General features: G+C 54.6%; 3 protein-coding genes across 9 annotated transcripts in view; 1 reads left to right on the forward strand and 2 right to left on the reverse strand.

Moving 5' to 3' along the window:
* The window catches only part of MARS1 (methionyl-tRNA synthetase 1), an 18,639-nt gene extending 18,246 nt beyond the window's left edge, over positions 1-393 (reverse strand). The window contains exon 1 of the mRNA XM_060113917.1: positions 249-393. Within this exon, the coding sequence (XP_059969900.1) occupies positions 249-357 (109 nt within the window). The 5' untranslated portion in view covers positions 358-393. The remainder of the gene's footprint in view (positions 1-248) is intronic.
* ARHGAP9 (Rho GTPase activating protein 9) overlaps positions 1-11,503 on the forward strand; it is an 11,864-nt gene extending 361 nt beyond the window's left edge. For 2 of the 3 annotated variants that reach the window (XM_060113919.1, XM_060113918.1), the window contains exons 2-19: positions 4,235-4,302; positions 4,869-4,946; positions 5,221-5,444; positions 6,398-6,622; positions 6,810-6,923; positions 7,122-7,226; positions 7,456-7,517; positions 7,646-7,736; positions 7,967-8,062; positions 8,207-8,305; positions 8,529-8,670; positions 8,779-8,886; positions 9,231-9,329; positions 9,501-9,578; positions 9,726-9,779; positions 10,028-10,162; positions 10,515-10,620; positions 11,255-11,503. In XM_060113919.1, coding sequence (XP_059969902.1) covers positions 4,877-4,946; positions 5,221-5,444; positions 6,398-6,622; positions 6,810-6,923; positions 7,122-7,226; positions 7,456-7,517; positions 7,646-7,736; positions 7,967-8,062; positions 8,207-8,305; positions 8,529-8,670; positions 8,779-8,886; positions 9,231-9,329; positions 9,501-9,578; positions 9,726-9,779; positions 10,028-10,162; positions 10,515-10,620; positions 11,255-11,426 — 1,980 coding nt within the window. In that variant the 5' untranslated portion in view covers positions 4,235-4,302; positions 4,869-4,876 and the 3' untranslated portion in view covers positions 11,427-11,503. The remainder of the gene's footprint in view (positions 1-4,234; positions 4,303-4,868; positions 4,947-5,220; positions 5,445-6,397; positions 6,623-6,809; positions 6,924-7,121; positions 7,227-7,455; positions 7,518-7,645; positions 7,737-7,966; positions 8,063-8,206; positions 8,306-8,528; positions 8,671-8,778; positions 8,887-9,230; positions 9,330-9,500; positions 9,579-9,725; positions 9,780-10,027; positions 10,163-10,514; positions 10,621-11,254) is intronic. The other variant, XM_060113920.1, reaches the window with a different exon arrangement.
* A 223-nt stretch (positions 11,504-11,726) lies between these two features.
* GLI1 (GLI family zinc finger 1) lies at positions 11,727-22,616 on the reverse strand. Of its 5 annotated transcripts, none has more exons than XM_060112167.1 (13): positions 22,237-22,616; positions 19,458-19,689; positions 18,900-19,026; positions 18,577-18,669; positions 18,116-18,311; positions 17,717-17,861; positions 17,275-17,364; positions 17,047-17,184; positions 16,584-16,733; positions 15,800-15,964; positions 15,067-15,297; positions 14,266-14,533; positions 11,727-13,625 (listed from the first exon to the last, which is right to left on the reverse strand). In XM_060112167.1, the coding sequence occupies exons 3-13, from the start codon at positions 18,997-18,999 to the stop codon at positions 11,881-11,883; spliced, it is 3,321 nt and encodes a 1,106-aa protein (XP_059968150.1). In that variant the 5' UTR covers positions 19,000-19,026; positions 19,458-19,689; positions 22,237-22,616; the 3' UTR covers positions 11,727-11,880. The 5 variants fall into 5 exon arrangements, with proteins under 5 accessions (XP_059968150.1, XP_059968152.1, XP_059968151.1 ...); XM_060112169.1 differs by having other exon boundaries at positions 18,900-19,047; XM_060112168.1 differs by lacking the exon at positions 19,458-19,689.
* Positions 22,617-24,336: the final 1,720 nt, after the last annotated feature.

Below are 24,336 nucleotides of genomic sequence, written 5' to 3' on the forward strand. Positions count from 1 at the left end.
GAGGCGAGGTCCTGGAAGAGGAAGGAGGGGAGGCAAGAGAAGGGTACACTGAGGGTAATTAAGGGAAGTGACGGATGAAAGGTACGACTGGGAAGGAAGAGGGGATGGGGTGCCCAAGGATAATGCGGGAGATGGTTGACGGGAGTGCGTGGGCGGGGCGGGGTTGACGAAGACAACTGTAGGGTGGTCGTCGGCGTGTTTTCCGTCCCGCCCGGCTCATTCACCGCCCACCAGCACCAGCAGACTACCTTCAGGGCCTACAGTGCTGATGAGCAGCTCCGCTCTGCCCTGGGCCCTCCCGGCCGCGGCCAGCACGGGCAGGCTCCCCGGGGCGCCCTCGCTCACGAACAACCTCATTTCGCCGTGGATCTGATGCAACCGGAACCGGTCTCCAGCCAGTGGAATGTACGACCGCCGCAAGGCACGCCGGGAAATGGAGTTCCGAATGTGGCCTTTCCCCCGGCCAGACTCCCGGAAAGTAGACTATTTCTCCCATCATGCAACACTAGGAAACAGGAAAAGAGTGTCATAGAGATGGAGGGGCAGTAGATGCTGTGCCAGAGCAGCACTTTTTTGGTGGGAGGGCCGAGGAGACCTTTACGTGTGGGGCTCGGCGCGCTTTAATCCTGTAACGCAGCCCAAGGGCGGTGACGGAAACCGAGGCCCCCAGTCATCTTGCTGAAGTGGCGATGTCATGACAGCGGCTATTCGCAATGGCTGGCTCTCGATTCGAGTTCATAAGAATCAGAGTTTTAGAGTTGAGAGTTATGATAAACTTACGTTAGTGACACAATGAAAATTAGGGTACATATCTTATTAACAAAAAAGAATGTGACTATTAAATATTGATTTAATACCATTCTGAAGCGCATATGCAGCCAATCTCATTAAAGGGAAGGGAGCATGTAAAGGAAAGAGGTAAGTTGAGACGGAGTAAGAAGGCTAAGAGTTTGTCAATAAGTATACGTTATTCAAGGAAGCACGTATCAGTAATTGAGAAAAGGACCCTTCTTAATCATCTTTGTATACGTTTAAGATTAATTAATACCTAATTGTACTTATGAGCTGAGGTACAGAGAGGTTACTTTGTTTTATACAATGCATTGAAGATACGATTATTCACAAAATAGATATAGGCTTCTGCCTTGGCGGAGCTCACAGACTTCCTGGGAAGTCAGAAAGTCAAATAACCTTTAAAGTGTCATGAAAGTTATAATGTGGGAATGTAAAGTCTGCTGTAGGGTCTCCTAGTTAGGGCCCCTACATGACTCTAAGGGGTTAAAAGAGGCCTTCTGTGCAAATGGCCTTTCAACTGAGATCTAGCTGAAGAGTAAGAGTTAGCCTGGTGGAGGTTGGTAGGAGTGGGGAGAGGAAGTGTTTCAGGCAGAGGAAACAACTTATGCAAAGGACCAGAGACCTCAATGCTCTTTAGGAATGTGAGGAATTAGTATGTGGCTGGAGTATGGAGTTTGTGGTGGGGAGTGTGAAAACACTGGCCTAAAAGGAGAAAGTCTCTGTAAACCACACTGTAAAATTTGGACTTTACTCTGAGGAAAATGGGAAGCCTTTGAATGGTTAAGTCAGGGGAGTGGCAGGCCATTTTTATGTTTTAGAAGCATCACTCTGGCTTCTGTGCCAGGAATGGACTGGAGAGGAGTAGAACTATATGCAAGGAGACTAGTTCAAAGATCATATTATCTGGGCTAAAAAGGGCGGTAGTTGTAGGGGTTAAAGGAAGTAGACAGGTTGGAAAGATTTAGTGATCAATTAAATGTGAGTGGTGAGGAAACAAGAGAAATTAAGGTTGGCTGCCAGGTTTCTGGCATGGGCAATTGGGTACATCCTCTATGTGCTCCAACAGATGATAGTATTTCCCCTATCACAGTGATTATCACACTGTATTTTAATTGTTATGAGAGGGCCTCTTTTTTTGCGAAATCTTAGCTCCCCAACCAGGGATGGAACCCATTCCCCCTGCAGTGGAAGAGCTGAGTCCTAACCACTGGACCGCCAGGGAATTCCCCAAGAGAGGGCATCTTAATTGACAATGCCTAGCACACGGTCCTTGCCCTGGCACGTATGGTAGTAAGCATTCAATAAATATTTATAAATTTAAATTTAACTTGGGAGTTCCCTGGTGGCCTAGGTTTTAGTATTCCGGGCTTTCACTGCCATGGCTCGGGTTCAATCCCTGGTTGGGGAACTGAGATCCCTCAAGCAGCATGGTGCAGCCAAAAAAGAAAATAAATAAATAGGGACTTCCCTGGTGGTGCAGTGGTTAAGAATCTACCTGCCGATGCAGGGGACACGGGTCCGAGCCCTGGTCCGGGAAGATCCCACATGCTGCGGAGCAACTAAGCCCGTATGCCACAACTACTGAGCCTGTGCTCTAGAGCCTGTGAGCCACAACTACTGAAGCCTGCGTGCCTAGAGCCCCTGCTCCACAACAAAGAGAAGCCACTGCAGTGAGAAGCCTGTGCACTGCAACGAAGACCCAATGCAGCCAAAAATGAATAAATAAATTTATTTATTTAAATAAATAAGTATATTTAACTTAATGCTTGTACTAGAAGAGAAACAGATTTGGGGGGGAAGCTGACAAGTTCAGTTCAGAACATACTATGTTTGTAGTGCCTGTGAAAAACCCAAGTGGAGTTTTTCAGTGGACAATGGATTAGACTGGAGCTCCAGAGAAAGATCTGGACCATAGATATGGTGCCAGCAACGTATGGAGGTCATTTGAGCTGGGGAGAGAATAAGATCACCTATGGTGTATAGAATGCAAAGGGTACAGGATCTCAGACAGACTTCTGGAGTTTAAGAAGCAAGCAAAGTCCTTCCTTATGCAACGGAGAAGGAACTGCTGAAAAGGTCAACTGTGTTGGCTGTTGCTGAGATGTCAAGGAACATAAGGACTGCAGAGTGTCCCTGCAAAGTTAGGGGTGACCCTATGAGGAGTGAGCTTGCAAAGGTGAGGGAGTGAGGGGAGAGGAAATGGAGACCCCCGTGTGTAGGCAACCTTCTCAAGAGGTTTGTAAGAAGGAAGACAGAGATAGGGTGGCAACTGGAGAGTACAGTAAAAGGAAGTTTGTCTAAAGATGGGAGAGACTTGGATATGTTTAAAAGCTAATGGTAAGGAGCCAATAAAGAGGAAAAGCATAAAGTGCAGGAGAGATGGCAGGGAAGGCAGAAGAGGATGAGATTTGAGCACTTAACAAACACCAGATGAATGGATAAATGAATAAAGTTGGTCACTATTTTGGAAGTGGAAAGGGAGAGTTGAGAGGTAAGGTTCTCCACAAGTTGAAAACAGAGCAAACTAAGGAAGACATCACTGAGACAGAATCCCAATACTGGCAGCCCGGGCCTCAAATCACGTGTCAGGGGAGGAGAGCTGGCTCTCTGATGTCACCAAGGGGATGGGGCACTCCCTACCCCACATCTCCAAAGCCAGACAGAAATCCTCACATCTTGCAGTGGAGAGACTGAGAGAAGGGGAAGAGAGGCGTGGTCAGGTAAGGAGGAAGCACAGGTGTGGGGTTTAAAGCTCTGGCAACCGGACAGCGGAGGTCAGTTCCCACCTTCCACCAGGGAGAAGCTAACATTAGTCCCCCATTCACCCCCATAAGCTGTCAAAGCATCCTGTACTACTTGTCCATAGTCCCTGATTCAATTGTAATTAATAAATTTATTATGTCATCAGTTAAGGTCTGTCATTAAGCTTTAAGAAGGCAAAGGCTATGTCTATCTCCTTCCCTTCTCTTATCTCCAGTAGCTGACACTGTTCTTTTCACGCAGGAGGTGCTCAGCCAATCCTTGTTAAGAACATGAATGAATGAACCCACACACTAAATGGTCCCACCCAAGAGGCTTATGTACAGAGGATCATATCAAGGCTGCTCAACTCCCCAAAACACATCCTAAATTGAGAGGATGGTATTTTCACCTCTTCCTCAAACTCTGAACCCCTCTGTGTTTCTCCCAGCCACTTTCTCTTTCTCTCCAATTTGGTCTTAGTATTTCTCTGGCTCTGTTTCTCTGTCTATGTTTTTTTGAATCTGCACAGGAAGCACGCAGTTTTAGGTCTGAGGTGATTGGCAATAGAAACATTGGTGCTTGTGTAAATTTAATAAAGGGTCACACATTTTTGTATCTTTGTCATTCATTAACTCCTGTCTCTTTGCCTGTGTTCTGTCTCAGACCTGATTCTTTCTCCTCATCTTCTTGTGTCCAGCTCAAGAGTCCCACCACCACCCAGGACCAGCTCCTCTTGTCCCTGGATCTTCTGATTGGCCCCAGAAGGTACTTGGAGGAAAATCACCCAGCAAGACCCCCTCCTCTGATTTCCTGCCTTGCTGGTCTCGAAGCCCTGCTGACCACATCCTCTCTCACCTTACTTACATACTTCCTCATTAGTCACATCAGCCAGGACTTCTCAGCCCCCAAAACCTGTTACTGACCCCCACTCAGGCCCCCTGCCTTACCCTCTCCTCTTACCCCAGGCTCTCTATTCTTCCCTTCTACCCCACACTGCTCTTAGAACCATGTCTCTCTGCCTGCAAGAAGCCACTCCTGTCCTTTTCTGGATCTCCCTCACCCCTTTTTCCCATGGGTGACAGTACCGACGACAGTGCTATCGAGCCGGTGGTGGCCAAGTACCCAGGGAAACCTAGGGCTGGGGCCCCGGAGCCCTTCTCGGGGATCCCAGCTCTGTGCCCTGTATGCCTTCACTTACACTGGGGCAGATGGCCGGCAGGTGTCTCTGGCTGAAGGGGACAGGTTCCTACTGCTTCAAAAGACCAACTCAGACTGGTGGTTGGTAAGGCGCCTGGGAACACCCTCCACCTCTCGCCCCATCTTCATCCCAGCTGCCTACATGACAGAGGAATTCAACCCTTCCCAGAGCCCAACAGCCATCACCCCCAGCCAATCCCTCTGGACTCCTGGTGAGTAAGTCCTCCCCCATCACCTTCCTACCTCCCTGGCTTCTGGGAATTATTGGGAAGATCCCCTTCCCCGAAGCTTTTGCTAATCCTCTAGTCCTACCCTTCATCCCCACCATGGTGTCCCTATCGCCTCTCCTTCCTAGTCTCAAGCCTTCTAGATCTCATGTAATTTTCTACCTGCTCTTGTCTTCCCTGTGAGCCCCCAAGATCAGGGACCCAGCCAAGACCCATGGGGGGACCCTGCCCCCAACTCTTCCCATTTTTCTGTTTCCAGGGCCAAAGTTATTTCCTGGCTCCCTGGAGGAGATGCACCTGTATCAGGAAACCCCAGGCAGAGCCCAGGCTACATCTGAGCAGCCTCCTCCTCTTCCCCCTAAATTGTGTAGAAGTATCAGTGTTAGCAACTTGAGGCCAAGCCTCCTGAAGCCCTTCCAGGAAGGACCAAGTAGAAGATCCCTTTCCCAGGAAGACTTGCTGACAGACGTCGATGCAAACATGGTGAGTCACAGTGCTTCTTCTGAGCAGTCAGTCAACAGACATTTACTGCTGGGCTTAGTTCTAGGCACATTAGCAAACAGGACAGACAGAATCTCTGCCCTCAAGGGATTCCCATGGGGGTGATGAACACATAAATAAGACAGCCCTTGGTACTAATAAGCGCTACCAAGAAGCTAAATGTGGTGGAGGATGAATGAAGTGGTCTAGGAATGCATCTCTGAGGACATGACATTTAGTTGAATCTGAATAAGGAGAGACAGCCCTGAAACAAATGAGATGAGAAGGAATTCTCGCTGAGGGACAGCAAGTAGCAAAGATCCTGAGGGTACGTGGAACCTGGAAAATGATAGAGGGACTGAAAGGCCAGCTTAGCTTTGCTTTTCTCTCTCAGCCTCTTGACTCCTGGCCCAGGGCAGGGTTTTTTGCTGTGTCCTGTCTTGCTAGCTCAGGTCACCAGCAAGTTTCCTCTAGAGATGGAACTCCCTTGATCTTCCTGAAGATTCAGCCCCTCCCCTCTCTCTTACTTACTAGTGGGTGAAAAATAGCCCCTCCTCTCTCACACTCCGCTAGCAGGGGTCTCTGACCCTTCTCTGTCTCCTTTTACTCTGGAGGATGTGAGGGTGGGACGCTCCTCTTGACCCCTCCCTCCACGCACACGGAAAGCCTGTTCCCCTTTCTTGAGGTCCTCTGGTGGGGGTGGGGTGGGGGAGGAGGGAAGTTGGCAACAGGAAGTGAGGAGAAAAGCAAAGACCGTGAGGGAGGGAGTCAAAAAAAAAAAAAAAAAAAAAACAGCTGCAGGAGACTAGGGTTTCTTCCTCAGTACCTGGGTCACCCCAGCCAGGAGGTGGTGGTGAGAAAATGGTGGGGGAGAGAGGAGGAGATGGTTAGGAGAGAGAAGATCGGGGAGGGGCACAGGGAGAATAACTACTTCTTTCTTCCCCCTTTCCTTGCAGGCAAGACCCCAGACCTTCATGTCAGAGCCCCCTGTGTACTGCAACCTGGTGGACCTTCGCCGCTGTCCCCGGTCCCCACCCACAAGCCCTGCATGTCCCCCGCTGCAGAGGCTGGACGCCTGGGAGCAGCACTTGGACCCCAACTCTGGACGCTGCTTCTACATAAATTCGCTGACTGGCTGCAAATCCTGGAAGCCTCCACGCCACACTCGCACCCGAGAGATGGTGAGACCTTCCCTCCTGCTTGTCCCTTGTCCCTTCAATCTCCTCCTTTCCCCTACTGACCCCCAAAGTAGTATGTTTTCTCACTGGGACTCTCAGGAGATCAGACAAATCAAAAAATTGTTATGAAGGGTGTTGAGAGCCGATTGAGGTGGCATCTGGATGGAGTTTTTCCTTTCCCTCTCCCCAGAACCCTGGCTCCATGGACGGGCCACAGACCATGAATAGGGACAACGGTGTCCCGCAACCTCAGGCAAAGGACTCAGAATCTGCCACAGGGACGCCAGGACTTTTCGACTCCCAGGTGAGATCCCTCCCTCCTCCTGATCACATGCAGGAAAAGCCATCGTTTTAGACTTTCTCTTTTATGAAAGACATTCTTCTTCAGTACCCCACCACACCCCCTGACTCACACACCCACATCCGCACCCCTCTTCCCCCTACAGCCTGGGACTCCGAAGTTAAAGTTTCCTCCACCTGTTTCTCCAACCCCCTCCCCCAGGGTTCACCCTCCCTCTGCAGACGCGCCTCCCAGCTCGACCCCTCAGACCAGCCTTCAGCTCTGCAGTCCCCTCGGCCCCTGCCGCAGGTCCTGGACGACCCCCATGTAAGTCTCCCGTTTCCTTGTGACGCCAAGATCCTCCCTGCCCAGCCCCCAGTTCTTGCTCCTTCAGAAAGGTCTTCCTCTTTCTGAGCGTTCTCTGGGTATCCTCTCTTACCGAACACCGCCCACTCAACTTTAAAGGACCTCACTCCTGGGAGATCCCCTGGGGAAAGCCATGGTGACTGTGGGGGGCGCTGGGTGGCTTATTGATACCTCGCTTTCCTCTTGCCAGGAGGTGGAAAGGTCGGGCATGCTCAACATGACCAAGATCGCCCAGGGCGGCCGCAAGCTCCGGTGAGAACTGGGAACACAGCAGGGGCGGGGACTGTCGGATTCCGCGGGTAGCGCCAAGTGTTGGGCCCTCCCCGACGCCAATGTAAATGACCTCTGCACTATTATCACTGCCCCCGCCGCCCCTGCAGGAAGAACTGGGGCCCATCTTGGGTAGTACTCGCGGGTAACAGCCTGGTGTTCTACCGAGAGCCACCGCTGACCGCCCCCTGCACCGTCTGGGTGAGTGTGAGGGAGGGGAGCAGCGGGGGGCACGAGGGGTTCCGGCACAACTACTACCGGCCTCAGGCCTACCGGGGGGGGGGGGGAGGGGGAGGGGAGAGGGGAGGGGAGGCGGGGAGGGCATGTCGAGAGGAAGGAGCGCAGCCTCCCGTGTCCTCGCAGTCCACCGGGTGAGAGGGAGGCCGTGAGGGGAACAGCGCCGTGGCCTCAGTTTCTCCCCGGATTGCCAGGGACCAGCGGGTAGCCGACCCGAAAGCAGCGTGGACCTGCGCGGGGCCGCCCTGGCCCACGGCCGCCAGCTGTCCAGCCGCCGCAACGTTCTACACGTGAGCGCTCTCTCCCGCTCATCCCCGAAGCCCCGCCCGGCCCGAGGGTGCGCCCCCAGTTTCCCTCACGGGTCTCCCGCTGGGCCTCCCTGCTCTTTAGGCTCCTTCCCGCTGACTCAAGCCCTTTCCCCGCGGGCCCCTCAGATCCGCACGGTCCCCGGCCATGAGTTCCTGCTGCAGTCAGACCACGAGGCCGAGCTACGCGCCTGGCACCGCGCACTGCGGGCGGTCATCGAGCGCCTGGTGAGATGGGTGGGAGGTGGCAGGACAGTGACCCGGGAGCGGCTCGGGCGGGCAGAAGGAGAAGGAACTGTAGGATGTGGGGTGGTGAGGGACAAGGTGGTAGGTAGAGCCCTGGGGTGGGCCTGGGATGTGTGGGACCCCAGCAGCCGGCAAAGGGGGTGCAGATTTCTCTCCTAGCTCTCTTCCAACCTCTGATTCGGCCCATCTTGCTGTGCGGATATAGGATCGAGAGAACCCCCTGGAGCTGCGTCTCTCCGGTTCGGGACCTGCGGAGCTGGGGGAACTGAGCGCGGGGGAGGACGAAGAAGTGGAGTCCGAGCCGGTGTCCAAGCCACTGCTGCGGATCAGCGGCCGTCGGAGCTCCAGTTAAGGGACAGGCCTGGTGGGCGGGGTCTGGGGGCTTTTCCCCGCTACTCGGAGCCAGAGCCGCAGTCGCGACTGCTCTCATGCTCAGATTCCACTTGCTTCCGCAGGTCGGTGTCCGGAAGGAGCTGAGCAGAACCGAGTACGAAACAAACTAAAGCGGCTTATCGCAAAGAGACCACCCTTGCAAACCCTGCAGGAGCGGGGTCTGCTCCGAGGTGAGATGGGCTGGGCCACCTAGCGCCCTTCTTCGTGCCTGCTTTAGTGTTTTTGCAAGCACTTTTATTTACATTCCGGATCTCAGCATCAGCCCATTTCATGGATGAGAAAACTTCAGCGAGGCTCAGAGTAGAGCTTCCCAGAACTAGATCAGCAGTTTTCTGAGACCACTGCTTTTCCCCCCTGCTACTGATTGTTGGGGGGAGGGGGTATACCTCCTTGCCCAGACCTGGAACAGGCAGGCAGGAGAGCCAGCCCGACTTTGGGGTGAAGACCCGTGCTAGAAAGAGCTTTCATGGGTGACGCTGTCACTGGCTCCCCACCTCACTCTGTGCCTCCCCAGACCAGGTGTTTGGCTGCCAGTTGGAATCACTGTGCCAGCGGGAAGGGGACACCGTGCCCAGCTTTGTGCGGCTCTGCGTTGCTGCTGTGGATAAGAGAGGTCACTTTCCCAGAGACCCCAGAATCTCCCCTTCTAACAGGCCAAGGCCCAGAACTCCCCACCTCCCCCATCCTCGTCTTCCTTCTGCCCTTTTGCACTCTACCCTCAGATCCCTCACCAGCACACACTTTAGAGCAAGAATCCTTATCTGCTCCCTGCCTTATCTTCTAGGTCTAAATGTGGATGGCATTTACCGGGTGAGCGGGAACTTGGCAGTGGTCCAGAAACTTCGCTTCTTGGTGGACAGAGGTGAGGTGGCTGTGGGCAGGTGTGGTACTAAGAACTTCATGTATCAGAATCACAGGTGGTTCTGACTGAGGGAGCTGGCAGAACAGGGACGTCTTCTGTCTGGAGCTACATGTCTTAATGCTTGATCTCTTCTTATACATGTTGCAGAGCGGGCGATCACCTCCGATGGGAGATATGTGTTCCCAGAACAGCCAGGACAAGGTACTTACATGAAGGGCCCCTCAGACCTTTAAAAGTCACCCACATCATCCCTGCTCCCCATGGATTCCCCCGTGTCCTGCTTCTGGGGGGTTGTCCCCATCCTGATCTCTGCCGTCTTGCCCCACTGTGGACCCCTTAGGCATTCCTGAGGTCTGCCTTAACTGAATCTTTTCCCAAACTCCTGATCTCTCAGTTTCTGGGTCCCTCTGACCATTTCTGAGCCCCTCTGTACCTCCTTCTCCTTCCAGAAGGCCGATTAGATTTGGACAGTGCTGAGTGGGATGACATTCATGTGATCACTGGAGCCCTGAAGCTTTTTCTCAGGGAGCTACCCCAGCCTCTGGTGCCCCCACTGCTGCTGCCCCATTTCCGTGCTGCCCTTGGTAAAGGATGGGAGCTTTGGGCAATACTCTTGATATGGGGTGGAGGGGAAGGGGGGGAGCATGAGTGATAAAGAATAGAGTAGAGGTTCCTTTATACTCTTATGTCCCATCCTGAGCACAGAGATGGAAAATAACTTTCAACTAATGTGCCAACTCCAGTTGTTTTTTTGGTGAGTGTTTAGAGGGCTGAGTTTAAAAGAATTCTAAGGTTGCAGTTGGGCTCAGCAAAAAAGAAAGCTGTGATAGATTAATGATGTCTTCACCGAGCATGGGAAAGAGTAGTGAGTTTACCCACCCCGCCCTAGCACCTTCCCTAACCTCACTCCCATGCCCTTCCCATCACTCTCTCTAGCACTCTCTGAATCAGAACAGCGCCTCTCTCAAATACAAGAATTAATAAGCTCAATGCCGAAGCCCAACCATGACACTCTACAGTACCTCCTGGAGCATTTATGCAGGTCAGGAAGACTGAACATCTTTGTTCATGTTGGGAGGGGGTGGGATGGGGCCTGCAGCTGGGACTCTGTGTTCAGATGGGGTGAAGGTAGGGAAACACCTAAGTTTAGTGGGTGATGGAGGAAATAAGCAACCTCTGTGCAGAGCACATATTACCAGAGTCAAAGCCTTTTTGCTCAGTCAGCAACAAATGGAGAACTGGGGACCAAGACAAACCCAGGGATGCTGCGAGAGAAATAAGGAAAATCTCACCCTCTCCCTTCCCTCTGCTTCTTTGTCTTTCACTGGGACAGTAAGGATGACTTATTTGGTGGAGTTGGGCCTGGGCAGTGACCTCTGAGAGAGCATAGCCATTTGAATTAAAACCTCCCAAATTGTGAGCAGAGAGGACTCTAGGGGCAGTCTCTGAAGTTGGGAAGAGGTGGGTGTATCCTAGGTTGTATCTTCAAGTTGTATCCTGAAGGCTTCTCCATTGGTTTCATCTCCATCCCCCTGGAGGCTCTCTCCTTGATTTTCTTCAGCCACCGCACGGAGGGATCCCAAAGTGAACTCTTCCTCAAACCTCTGAAAGGTTAGATTTATTTGCAGCGGCAAAGCTGCTGCCCTATGGCCCTGTCTCCTGGCCTTTGCTCACAGGGTGATAGCACACTCAGACAAGAACCGCATGACCTCCCACAACCTGGGAATTGTGTTTGGACCAACCCTATTTCGACCGGAACAGGAGACATCTGACCCAGCGGCCCATGCCCTCTACCCTGGGCAGCTCGTCCAGCTGATGCTCACCGACTTCACCAGCCTCTTCCGCTGACTGGGGCAAGGAAGAAGAGAAAATGTGTTTCCGGTAATTTCTGTTGGATAGCCTTTGGTGGGGGTTGTTCTGCTTTGAGGATATCCCTTTAAATCCTGTGTCTACCAGATGACTGTCTCCATCTTTGTGAGTCTGACCTGAGGGGTTGGGAAAGGGTGAGGAAGCTTCTCTAAAGAGGGAAGTGGATGGATTAACCCCTGCTTCTCTAGTTCCCCTGTCATCACCCCTCCCCCAAGATAATAACATATAAAGCAGGGCTCTTTCTGATGCAGTTCCTTTATTATCAGGAAACAGTGTCATTATCAAATTCCTCCCCAAATATAGTTAGACTGTGTACAGCCCCAGCCCATACCTCCCATCCCTGGGGTATTCCAGGGCGCTATGGCTCCTCCTCCTGACTTCTTTGTGGGGATGGAAACCCCTTAGGAAATGTGGATCTGTGATTCCCCACTCCTTAAGCACTAGAGTTGAGGAACTGTGTCTCCCCAGGCAGGGATCCCAGTAGGACACTCATGTTGCCCACAGCCATGTTGAGGGCCCCAGAAGGAGGTGGGGTATGTTCGGAGCTGTCCCTCTGATCATGGGAGGGGGGAGGACTCAGCCCCTGGGGCTCATCCAGAATAGCCACAAAGTCCAGCTGAGTGTTGTCGAGATCGAGAGAGTCCAGAGGGTTACACACCTGCCCTTCAGGAGGAGGGTACAAGGCTGGGCCCCCTCCCAGCCTGCCCACCTCAGGATGGCCACAACTGGGGTTGGTGCCCCCTGCCTTGAGGGGCCCATAGCAAGTGGGTAGTGGGGGCAGAAGTCGGGGTGGTGCTGCTGCCCTATGGGAAGCCTTGTTTGCCCCTACTGCAAAATTTTCATGGCATGGTGAAGGAGTAGGATAGGAGCCTGACTTGTGATTGGGCAAGTTAGGTGCAAAGCCAGGTCCATATGTGGCCACCTGTGCCTTGGCAGGGCTCACGCTAACCTGGGAACCCCCCAGAAACTTGGGACTCTGGTAGAGAGGGTCCTGGACGGGGGGATCTCCCCTGCCCCCTCCCTCCCACAGCAGCTCCTGTTGAGACTGAACATAATTACACACAAGCTGCGCCTTGAGCTGTCCTGTAGAATGAGTAGGGGACTCAAAATCCAGGTTGGGCCTGGGTTCTGAAGGAAGATAATCAGGAGGTGGCTGGGTATAGGTGCCTGACTGGGGATACTGGGGAGGGGGAGGCTGGGGATAGTGGGAGAAAAGAGGCTGTGAGCGTGGAGGCCCCTCACTGGGGTGGGCATTGAGGCAGGGTGCCAGTCCCGTGGAGTCAGAACCCACTGGACACCCCTGTTCCGGCTTCACCTGCACTTGTCCATAATGTTCAAGACGAGGACACTGGCCGTAGGCTCCAGCTGGAGGCTTGGGGCCTGGGTACAGCCCAGAGTGGGAAGGGAACTCACCCCATGTTTCTGGGGTGGGTTCAGGATAGGAGACCTGCTGGGGACAGGGGTTGGGGCCGTAGTTGGTAGGCGGACCAGGCCCAAGAGGCAGGGAGCCTGGACCTCTAGCTCCATAAGGCTCAGCTGCTGCCCCCTCAGGTCCCCCATATCCCAGAGTATCAGCAGGCGGGAAGTCCATATAGGGGTTCAGACCACTGCCCATCATGGAGGTCCCAACCTCTGGCTCCTCCCGTAGCCCTCTGGTATCCATGGCGACATTCTCAGTGATGCTGGGGGGCTGTGGTGAGTAGACAGAGGCTGGGAGTTGTGGATCAAAGTTCCTTCCTCCTCCTGCCACTGTGGAGGGTGTGTGGACACAACCCAAGCTCTTGAACCGCTGGACTCTGGCTGGGGCAGGGTGGTCAGCAGACCGGGCTGGGTCACTGGCCCTCCGGGTGACCCCTACGTTAGGGTTGTATCCTGGATACTCGGCTCGGCTTCTCCAGGGAGGTGCAGGAAGACCCCCCATCCGATCCAGGCTGGGTGCTGCAGTGGGTGGGGTACCACCTCCCCTGGCTGAAGCGTATCTTGCCCGGAGCAGGTAGTGCTGGGCAGGCGTGAGGCCAGGCAGAGAGGATGCCCCATTCTCTGGTGGGGAACCAGGGGGGAAAGGGGAAGCCAGGGAGGAGCGGCGGCTGACAGTATAGGCTGAGCTGACGCTGCTGGAGCTGCTGCTGCGGCGGTCAAGAGATACTGGGGGGCCCAGACGGCGAGACCCGGGAGTGCCTGCAAGTGACAGGTAGAAAAGGCAGGGGGGCCAGGGAGCCCTCCGAGTCTCACCCTGCCTCCCCCAAGGGATAGCCTTGTCCTGGAATCCCAAGGAAGGCTCCTTAACTCTGACCACTCAGGTTTGGTTTTTTTTTTTTTGGTACGCGGGCCTCTCACTGCTGTGGCCTCTCCCGTTGCGGAGCGCAGGCTCCCGACGCGCAGGCCCAGCGGCCACGGCTCACGGGCCCAGCCGCTCCGCGGCATGTGGGATCTTCCCAGACCGGGGCACGAACCCGTGTCCCCTGCATCGGCAGGCGGACTCTCAACCACTGTGCCACCAGGGAAGCCCAACCACTCAGTTTTGTCTCCTCCTTCACCCATGCCCTTTCTGCTTCTGGGTCACCAGGGATTCAGGGTCGCTGTGAACAGTCCTACAGGTTGTACACTGCACAATCATAGGGGACAGCATTTGCATCGTAGATTTTGTATGTCACAACAATTTTCTGATAGATGGAAGGAAAGCATCTTGAAGAAGGAGGACGTTTTTCTAATTGTACAAAGGAGCTGTATAGCAGCCCTGAAGGGTGAAGTCCTCCTTCCAACCCCAGGGAAGGTCCAGATCCCAGCCTAGCAACCACCCCCAACACCCATCTCTCACCGGTGTGGGTCAAGCTGGGCAGTTTGAGGCCCCGGGGCCCTATTGGTCGGAATTGGTGTAGCTGATCCAGCCTAAGGTTCTCAAGGCGGCGAAGAGTAGACAGACCAGTGCCAGCAATGCAAGGCCCCTCATCCAAGCTAGACAGGTCCTCAGTGCTGCCCCCTGCATTTCCAGTCATTTCCACACCACTGTCTGTATTGGCTGCGCTGCCTGCTGGGGAGTGGTCACTGCTGCAGGACGACTGGGCCCCAGGGCTTGGCTGTGGCTTCTGTGGGGAAGATGAGGGCTAAGGGTGGCACCCCTCCCCCTTCCCCACAGTTCCCTGAACTTGGTGAGTGACTAAAGCCTGTGTCCCAGTGACTGCTTAAGGGTATAGAGAGGGCTGAGCAAGTGAAAGACGAGGGTAAACTGGAGAAAAGGTGATGAGAAGAGCCTAGACTACGACTCAAATTTGGGCTCTATGACCTTGAACAATTTATCTATGCCTCAGTTTCCTTATCTGAAAATGGGGAGAGTAAGTTCCTTTCTCATGAAGTTGTTGTGAGGAGTACGTGAAATTATACAGGCACAAGGCCTAAAATAATATACTAATTCCTATATATGAGTTTGTTGAACCCATTAAATAATTAATTACACTAAAATCCCTAGATTTGAGGTAGCCCAAGGAACAAAACTTGGATAAGAGACTGGGGGACCAGCCACAGAAGAGAGATTTGCACAGGAGGCGATGGACCAGTTGGGAGGGGACTAGAAAGATGTTAGCAGGGCAGGCGGGGGTATGGAGGCAGGGGGTTGCCTCACCATGGCACCCTCCGGTACAGTCAGTCTGCTCTCCTCCCTGACGGGGCCTCCGTCCCGCTCCCTCTTGGGCTCCACTGTGGAAAGAGCCGGTGCCCGGGGCAGGGGGCCATCTCCTCGGTGCCGCTTGGTCACGTGGGCGTCAGGACCATGCACTGTCTTGACATGTTTCCGGAGCGAGCTGGGATCTGTGTAACGTTTGGTGCAGCCAGGGAGCTTACACACATAGGGCTTCTGTTGAATGGAGAGTGAAGACAGCAGGCAAAAGGATCAAAGCGGGAGAATTCAGAAGAAATGGGAAAAAGTGGTGGTAAGTGAGGACGAGGGGGGTCAGGGAGGAATGCATAGCACCCAAGGAAATAAGGAGTAGGGCCCTTGGAGTAAAGGATGAAAGGATCAAGGGGAAGATGAGGAAAACTGACAGCCCAGGCCTGGGAAAGATGAGGGGGTGAACCCAGGTCTGTGAGGCCTCATAAACTCAGGGGTTGAAGGGACCAGGGGTCTCTTCTAGTTAGAATGTGTCTATTTTAGTTTAGCCCTTTGGCTGGTTAGAGGAGGGATGGTAAGTAGAAATTCTTGGTTTCAGAAAGACCTTCTTCAGGTGATTTATATGGGTCGGGGGTAGGGGGAACTCACCTCTGTGGAGAGGGTGCTGGGCTAAGGGATTTCTTATGGGGGAACCTCCCCAGTAGGTGGCTTCTTTAAGTGGGGAGGGTCTCTTGAGTGGGGCATTCACCTCATTGGAGTGGGTCCGATTCTGGTGCTTGGCTCGGTCACTGGCATTGCTGAAGGCTTTACTGCAGCCCTCATGTTCACACATGTATGGCTTCTCACCCGTGTGTGACCGCAGATGTGTCTTCAGATTTTCCAGGCGTGAGTATGACTTCCGGCACCCCTCAAACTAGGGGACATGGGGGTCAAAGGATCGCTCTCAGACAGAAGGACATGGAGATTAGTGGAACCCTGAATCTCAAAAGGGACATATATCAGAGAATATAACTCAGGATGGGAGAGCACTGGGGCTTCAGAATTCCCAAAGTTCAGGGACAAGGGCAGGCAAGAGCTGGGGGAACAGAAGTAGCTGGAGGCACTCGGCCTGCAGGGACATGGAGCGGAGGCAGCGAGCGGCCCCTGGTCAAACCAGGGCACGTCTCCTGCATGGGGAGCCCAGACTGTCTTAGGAGGGGTCATCAGGGGAGCGTGTGTCCTCAGTGCAGGGCTTCCCCATCAGGCAGAGTTCCAGACCCGGTGCCTAGGGCCCACTGTACTTCTAGGGGCCCACAAAAATGTTTTAATTTCTTTTAAAAACAAGGGGGAAAATTAGCTTTTAGGTCCAAGAAAGTGTTCTAATATATAATATCAATATGTTCATCTTCATACCAACCTAGTCATAAAATACAGCTTTTGAATATTTGTTTATGGAGGAAGGGACCTATAAAGGCAAAAGTCAGATTGGGCCCTGCCTTGGTAGGGGCTCCGATTTAGAAAGGAACCCTGAGCTTGGGGAGGGGGTGCCTCACCGTGCACTTATGTGGCTTCTCGCCTGTGTGTCTGCGCATGTGCACCACCAGCATGTACTGGGCTTTGAAGGGCCTCAGCTCCCTGGAGCAGCCCCCCCAATGGCACACAAACTCCTTCCGCTCTCCGTGGATGTGCTCGCTGTTGATGTGCTGAGGGAGAAGATGCAGAGGTTCTCTGCGGTTCCCTATGTCCCTGAGATCCACGACAGACCTGCCCTAGACCTCCCCACTCCACCATATCCCTCCATGGCTTCCCATCATGGGGGAAGAAGAGGCAGGAAGAACATCATAGCCTACAGCTCCGTTCTTCCAAGTTTCTAAAACAAAGCTACACCTCCTGAATTTCTGTCTACCCACTGGGCACCCAACCTCTGACCTCCTGCCCTTAGCCTGATTCCACCATGTCCCACCCAGAATGTCCTACAGGCTCCAGCCAGCACTCCTGTTACCCTCTGCGGCTCACATGCACCAGCTGCTCCTGGGAGTCGAATTCCTGACTGCAGCCATCCCAGCGGCAGTCAGTCTCATACACAGAATCGTGCTCAGGCTTCTCCTCTCTCTCCAGGTCTTCCCGCCCATCCAGCATCCCCAGCAGGGGATCCTAGGGTAGGAGAGAAAATCCTAGTGTCACCTGGGTGACAGCTTTTGTTTTGCTCAGGTTGCAGGGGTAAAGCTCCCCGCTCCCCCTTACCTGCGTGCCCGTGGAGTTGGGGCTGCACATATCACCTTCCAAGGGCTCCTCCGGGCGCTTGCTAAGCAGCGCATCCAGCTCAGACTTCAGCTTCCCCAAGGGCAGAGGTGAGGATGGTGAAGGGAGAAGTGAGCAGGAGGAAGGGAGAGCCCAGCCAGGTCTTCCTGCCCTGAGTGCCCCCACCCAAGCAGTTGGAACCCCTGGGTTTGGAAGAGACTTCCTCCTTAGACTGCACTGGTGAATGGGATGGGCGAAAGGTGGGATCTCATTTGGAAGAGACTGATTCAACCCCAAGGAGCGAACCCTGGCACCCATACCCCTTAATTTTTCTGGCACTGAAAACTTTTACATCCTCTGTTCTTCATTCACCTTTCCCCTAAAAAGTCTACCACCCACCCACCCTGAACTGAGGGAAATCAGGTGACAATATGAGGACTCTCACCTGGCAAGTTGAGAGGGGTCCCCGGGACTGAGGATGTGGCATCATCCCACCCTGGGTGGGCTCATGGGGACCACAGGGCTGGACCCCGAAGGAAGGCGAGGTCCCTTTTTGGTGATTCATCTGGGGTGAGAATCCCAGAGATGGGCTGAGGAGGAGGAGGAGAGGCAGTTACTTAGGACTATCATCTCAGAAAGCCTCAGGAGTTCTTGAGCTCTTTGGAGGGTTTCTGGAAGACGGTATGGGAAGTGGTTGAGGCAGTCCCAGGGAAGTACTGAGGAGGGCTTCCACGCCTTTGAAGTGATAAGGATTCAAATAGGGTCAGGTGGTTTGGAGGGCTTGAGGCTTTTAATGGGGTTTGGTAGGGCCTTTAGGGGCCTCTTAGCCCGAGGCTGTCTGCACCTCATGGTGCCGATGGAGAGGTGACCATAGGAGCCCCCCGGAGATGCACAGCGTGAGTTGATGAAGGCCACGAGGGAGCTGGGTGAGGTGCGGATAACTGTCTGCAGGTCCAGGCTGGCGTCTGACAGAGGTGAGATGGAGAGAGCCCGCTTCTTGGTCAATTTGACCGCACTCCGGGGAGGAGGAAACAGTGGGGCTGGGGCAGGAAACAGGGGAGATAGATATGGTAAAGGAGCATGTCCCCCATGCATGCAGCCCATGGGTCCTGACTCTCAGCCAAAAGAAATGACACCAGACTCTGCCCTGCTGACCCCATCTGTGACCTCTTGATCATGCTCTGATTCCTTGATCCCATCTCCAAGCATTTCCTCTTCCAAAGTAGATGCCCTGCCCTCCAACTTTCTCCCTCAGGACAAGTCCCAAAGAGGCAGAAAGGAAAGAGATGTTGCCCGGAGCCTCACCCTCCGTGCAGCTGCTGGTCTCTCTGGCTGGCCCGTAACTGTGGGGGCCGGACATGAGGGTGGCCTGGTGGCAGAAGGGCAGGCCAGGCAGTCCTAGAAAAGAGATACAGCTGGAATGGGGGTTGGGAATGGAGGACACATAAGGTCTCACCTTGAAACCCCAGGTAAGGCCTGATCCCATATTCCAAGCCCCAATGACATGGGGCCTCAGATCTTTTCGTATATGGGAAACTGGCATGGGGCCGGCGATAGACGAGGGATCCCTGGGACTGGGTGAGAGATCTGCCAGTCATCAAGGTCCGGGGATTGGTGTATGCACTGACCTTCTGTCCCCATACTGGGAGCCACCTGACTGGGGAGGGGCCGGAGACAGCATGGCTCGCCATAGCTACTGACTGGCGGTGGGGTCATCGAGTTGAACATGGCGTCTCAGAGGAGAGTGTGGGGACACTGCAGGAGGGGAAGGGAGATCTGCAAGTTATAAAGGCAGGAGAGAAATATGGAAGGTCAGATAACTAACTCAGATGCCGCACCCTGGGCAGAGCACCTCCAAGACGTCTGCCGTGGGAAATCAAGTGGAAACGAGCTTCACTCAGCCAGGGGAGGGTAAGGAGAGAAGTCCCATAGAGGCAGAGGCAGAGGCAGTCTTGGGAATCTTTGTGGGAACTGGGTGGGAGCTTTGCCTGGGTGGTGTGTGTGTGTGTGTGCGCGCGCGCGCGCGCGCGCGCGCGCGCGCCTGTGTGTAGGGGGAGTGTTGTGGACTAATTGTGCCTGTGAGCTTCAGGTGATTTTATACCATGGGCCCTCTGTTTCATCTTGTTCTGACCATGGGCCAGCTTTGAGGGGTGGGATGGGGGAACTCAGGAGGAGGAGTGACTGACCTCAGGCACTGGGCTGGCTGCTCAGCCTGAGCCCCTCTCCCTTTCTTCATTTGTTGCTCGCTGCCTAGGGACAGCCCGTCTACAACCTCTCCAGTGTCCAGCAGAGGGAGCCCTCGCCACAGCCCAGAGAGGCTGACGGGGCCAGGAGAGAGCCCAGATGATCTGTCCTTTCCTCTCTAAGGCAGAAAACTGTGTGGAAGGGGATAAAGTTTCTGAGGAGAGCCTCCAGGGTCTGTTGGGTACAAAGGATGGAAGCTGGTGTTATTCAGGGGTGGTTTGAATCTGGGCGCCCGCCTAACTCTTGGTCTCTTTTGGGGGAACAGGAAAGGGGCTGTGAGGGAAAACTTTGGGAAAATACACACACACACACACACACACACACACGTCATCCATTAGAGAGGAGTAGTGAGGGAGAAGAGGGTGCCGCTGTCCGCTTTTCTCCTCAAACTCCAGTTTTTACTCCACCCCGGGTTTTCCTGTCTCCCGGGACTGAGGGTGGGGTGGGGCGGGGTAGGGTGGAGAGCGACAGGGAGCGGGCCGGCCGGCGCGGTGGGTGATCCCAGGATGCTGGGATTTAGGGTGAGGGCGGGGGTAAGATGGGGAGCGGAACCCGGACCCCATGACCCAGCCCGAGCCCCGCAGCCTGGGCTGTACTCTTCCTAACTCCTCCTTTACCAGCGGAGATCCGGATCCTGCAACCAAGACCTCCCAACTCGACCTTGGCACTACTTTGGGGGGGGGCACAGCTGGCTGGCAGCTGGATGGGGGGACACTTCTCCCGCCTCTTTCCTCTATGACTCACCCAGGGGAAGGAGGCGGGGGCTAGCAAACGACCCCCCAAAACTAAAGAGACTCCCCCAAACATGCCTACTCAGTCATCTTCCTGCCCCAGTGCCCAGCCATAGGGGAGGCCGAGATGGAAATTGGGCGACATCCCTCCTCACCCACGCGTGCCACAGCCCACCCACGTCTCCCCTTCACATTAGTGAAAGGAAGATTTCGCCAACTTTTCCAGCTTCAGAAAATTAAGTTTTTCTGGGGTGTGGATGAGAGCGCAGGATGGGGCAGGGAGCTCCAGGGTTCCCTTGCTGGAGCCCTGAATCATCCTCTATGTCTCCCAATTTTCCAGAATCCCCCCTCGCACCCCCGCTCCCCAACTCCCAGGAGTCGGCCCCGCCCCCCTTCTCCCGGTCCCGCCTTCCCCGCCCCCGTGCCTCCTCGGCCCACCCAAGTCGCCGCCGCAGGCTCTGGCTGCAGACGGCTCCGCTTCCCCCGCCCGCCCCGGGAGCCCAGTCGAGCGAGCCGCAGCGGAGTGGAGGGAGGGTGGACTGAGAGGCGGGACACATTCTTCCCTCCTCCCCTCAGTGCATCCAGAGAGCTGGCATTGGCGCCCGTGGGGGGGGGGGGCACTGTTGGAGAGTGGGAGTCCCCTTGGTGGGGTGAAAAAGAAGAACCCAGAAACTACAGGGAGAGAAAGTGACTAGGGTAAATAAAATAAGGTGTGTCTGGGGAGGGGGAGGGGCCAGGACACCTTAGGTTCCCGGGTATCCCAGCTGGCTTCCCAAGGGTTAACTCCTCCAGACCCCCGGGAACCCCCTAGTGACGTCAAGGGCGGGGTCTGTGCCGCCTGGCAGGGGATGCCTGGGAGATAATGGGGGGGTGTCTCTGGACCCCGCCCCCCAAGGAAAACCCACCCTTATTCCGGCCCTTACAACTCCCCCCCGGGAAACTGCGCTGCCTTCTCCCTCTACTGGACCGTAAAGACCTATCCTACGAAGACCCCAGTTCTCCAGCGCCCTAAAACCTTCAGTCCCCAGTGTCTATGGGATCCCCTTTCCCTAATCCTGTCCCCAAAGCTAGCTGCCCAGGACGGATTGTTTCGGGGTCATGGGGCCTGAAAGAGGCTTCAGAGCGGGGAGCAAGGGCAGGCAGGGTGGTCTGAGCCAGAGGAGGGGCCTCGGTCCCCAGCTCCCGTTCGGGAGGGGGGCCAACGGTGATGCACAGGCAGGCAGTGGCCAGTGGTCCCGCCCCATCCCAGTAGGGGTCTCCCTGTGGCTGGCCCCAGCCGCCCTGGTGGTCCTGAGGTCAGAGGGTCAAGACAAGGTCTCCTCAGCTCCTCCTTAGCACCCTGCCCACAGCCATTGGGACCCAGGAGTCCAAATTCCTTGGGGAGTCTTCCTAGGGCCTAAACTAGAGGCTGACTCCACCAGCCCCCTTCCTACTCCAGAAGACAATTCTTTTTCCCCAAAATACATGCACCAGCAAGCACATCTGTCACAAGACAGGTCAGATCTTTAAGCCCAGCCGCCCCCCAGTGGCTTTGTCACCTCACACACCCTATCTAGGAGGCTCTCCGTAGCTGTTCCCTCCTTTCAGAAACACTGATGTCTTCCTGCCCTGCGCTCACAATCACACCTGGAGTCCCCTCTCTATCACGCAGACCTCCAGCTAACCGTCCTTCCAACCTCTTCATCCCAACCTCATTAAAGTGAGATGTTCCTAACATGTGGGAGAGGCGGAGACAAACAAAGAGATCCACAGTTGCCTGAGACAGAGACACACAGACTGTCAGAAGAAAAAAAATACAGAGAAAGGGAGATACATTTGAAAAAATTCTCCAAACTTTCTAATATCTTATCCCAGGCTCTCCCACTCTTATTTTGCCTCTATGCCCTAGGTCTCCCGCCTTGGCTGGGCAGAGACCCTCGCAAGTAGAGCATCCCCTCAGGTCCCTTCCCCCACCGCTCCCAGGTGGTCCCCCTCCTGCTCCCCTTCTCACCTCTGTCTGGGCGCAGGGCTCGGGATGCGCGGTCCAGGGCTGGAGTCTGGGCTGGGGGGTGTGCGGTGGGGAGGGGGGGGCGGACAGGGCTACAGCAGCGCAGCCTCGGGGCCACCCCCACCCCCCAACCTGGCCCCCAGCCCTCCAGCCGGCCCAGCCCGCCGGGCCGCGAGCCGGGACCACCCGCGAGAAGCGCAAACTTTTTTTTCCCTTTTGCAAAAACTTTTTCTCTAGCCGCTGGCGCGCCGCCGCTCTTCCCGCTCGCCCCTCACCTCCCTCCTATTTCCCTCCCTCTTGCCGTTCTGGAGGATGAGGCGGGGTAGCTGGAAGCAAGAGAGGGGGTGCCGGGCTTATTGCACCCCCAGGACCCCCAGGATCCTCCCCCTCCCTTGAGGCACCCTATACTGCCTAACCCCCCCCCTCCCCCCCCCCGCTGAACATGCTGCTAGTAGTGGGCAGTAAATCCCGGCGTGGATCCCTGGATCGGCTGCCTACGAAGAGGCCCTGAATCAGAGCCAGAAAAAACAAATTGAGAAATATATTGGGGGGCTGAGGGGTGACGAAAAAACTCACCCGAGAAAAATAATATTGGAAGTAGGGTCGTCGACTTTAGTTGGTGCTAACTGAGCATTCCGTGACTATCCTGTAGTTTTTCTGCCGGCCTCACCCTTTGGATAGAACATGAAGGGGTTGGGACAGATTTGGGGTGGAAACAGGATTGGGACAGAGTTGGGTTGGGAGCCCTGGGCGGAAGGTGAGAGGTCCATGGAGCATAAAAGGGAGGAGCAGCGGCTGAGGCTCTGGGTGCAGCGCAGGGCCTGTGTTCACAAAGTTGCTAAGGAACCCTGAGACTGAAGCACTGCTCCCGGAGAACTCCTACTTTCCTTCATCTCGAGACTGGAGACTGGGACCACCTCTGCACCTCTACGCCGCACTCTCTCTTTCTGCTCTTCAAGGCTGTCTGCTCCCTCTGCTGGTCTTTCTGGCACATGACACCTTCTTCGAGTCTGACTGGAGGCAGAGGAGACTGGGGGAGGTGAAGGAGTAGGAGGCTTAGGTCCCCCCACCAAAGCCTGGCTGGGAGCCCATGCAGGGGTTGCATAAGCCCAAAGAAACAGAGGGGCACACCGGCAGAGGCTGCTACTGCAGAGTGGTAGTGTCTGATAGGGGAGTGCCCTGTCCCTTTGGACTTGTGTTGCCATGGTTACCGGATGCAGGGGAAGGGGCAGCTATTTTAATCTCTGAACTTTCTTTATGAGAAAGGGGAGAAGACATGGTGGGGGAAAGGAGCCTCTTCTTTTTCTGTCACCCCTCAGGTAGACCTCCCACATCCTAGCTCTGCTTCCAAGAACCACGCCTCCTTGGGTCTGGAGAGTCAGTCAGTTAACTGTTCAGTCTGAGGGTCAAGGGGAAAGGTGAAGCTAGGAAGAGGTCTGAGGCCTGACAAATATATGTATTAACTGGGAGGACAGATAAGGAGCCCTATTTTAGCCTCCCTCCCCCACATGACTTTGACCCAGACAGTTATACCCAGAGGGTCAGGCAAGATCAATGATAACTGGAGAAGAGACCTTACACATGCCCCTTCCAGGGAGCTCTTTTTTTTTTTTTTTTTTTTAATTTATTTTTGGCTGTGTTGTGTCTTTGTTGCTGCTCTCGGGCTTTCTCTAGTTGCAGCGAGCAGGGGCTACTCTTCGTTGCAGTGTGAGGGCTTCTCATTGCAGTGGCTTCTCTTGCTGCAGAAGACATGCTCTAAAAGCGCAGGCTTCAGTAGTTGTAGCACACGGGCTCAGTAGTTGTGGCACGCAGGCTCTAGAGCGCAGGCTCAGTAGTTGTGGCTCATGGGCTTAGTTGCTCTGCGGCATGTGGGATCTCCCCGGACCCCACGGGATCAAACGTGTGTCCCCTGCATGGGCAGGTGGATTCTTAACCACTGTGCCAGAAGGGAAGCCCCAGGGGAGCTCTTTAGAGCGCATTGCTTTCTCCTCCCCACCCAGGACTCTAGATCAGCATTCTCAAACAATTTGGCTTCAATGTCCCTTTACGTTCTGAAAAATTACTGAGCTTTTGTTTACGTGATTTATATCAATTTACCATATT

Source organism: Mesoplodon densirostris, chromosome 11, assembly GCF_025265405.1.
Source record: "Mesoplodon densirostris isolate mMesDen1 chromosome 11, mMesDen1 primary haplotype, whole genome shotgun sequence".
In the NCBI taxonomy this organism is placed as follows: domain Eukaryota; kingdom Metazoa; phylum Chordata; class Mammalia; order Artiodactyla; family Ziphiidae; genus Mesoplodon; species Mesoplodon densirostris.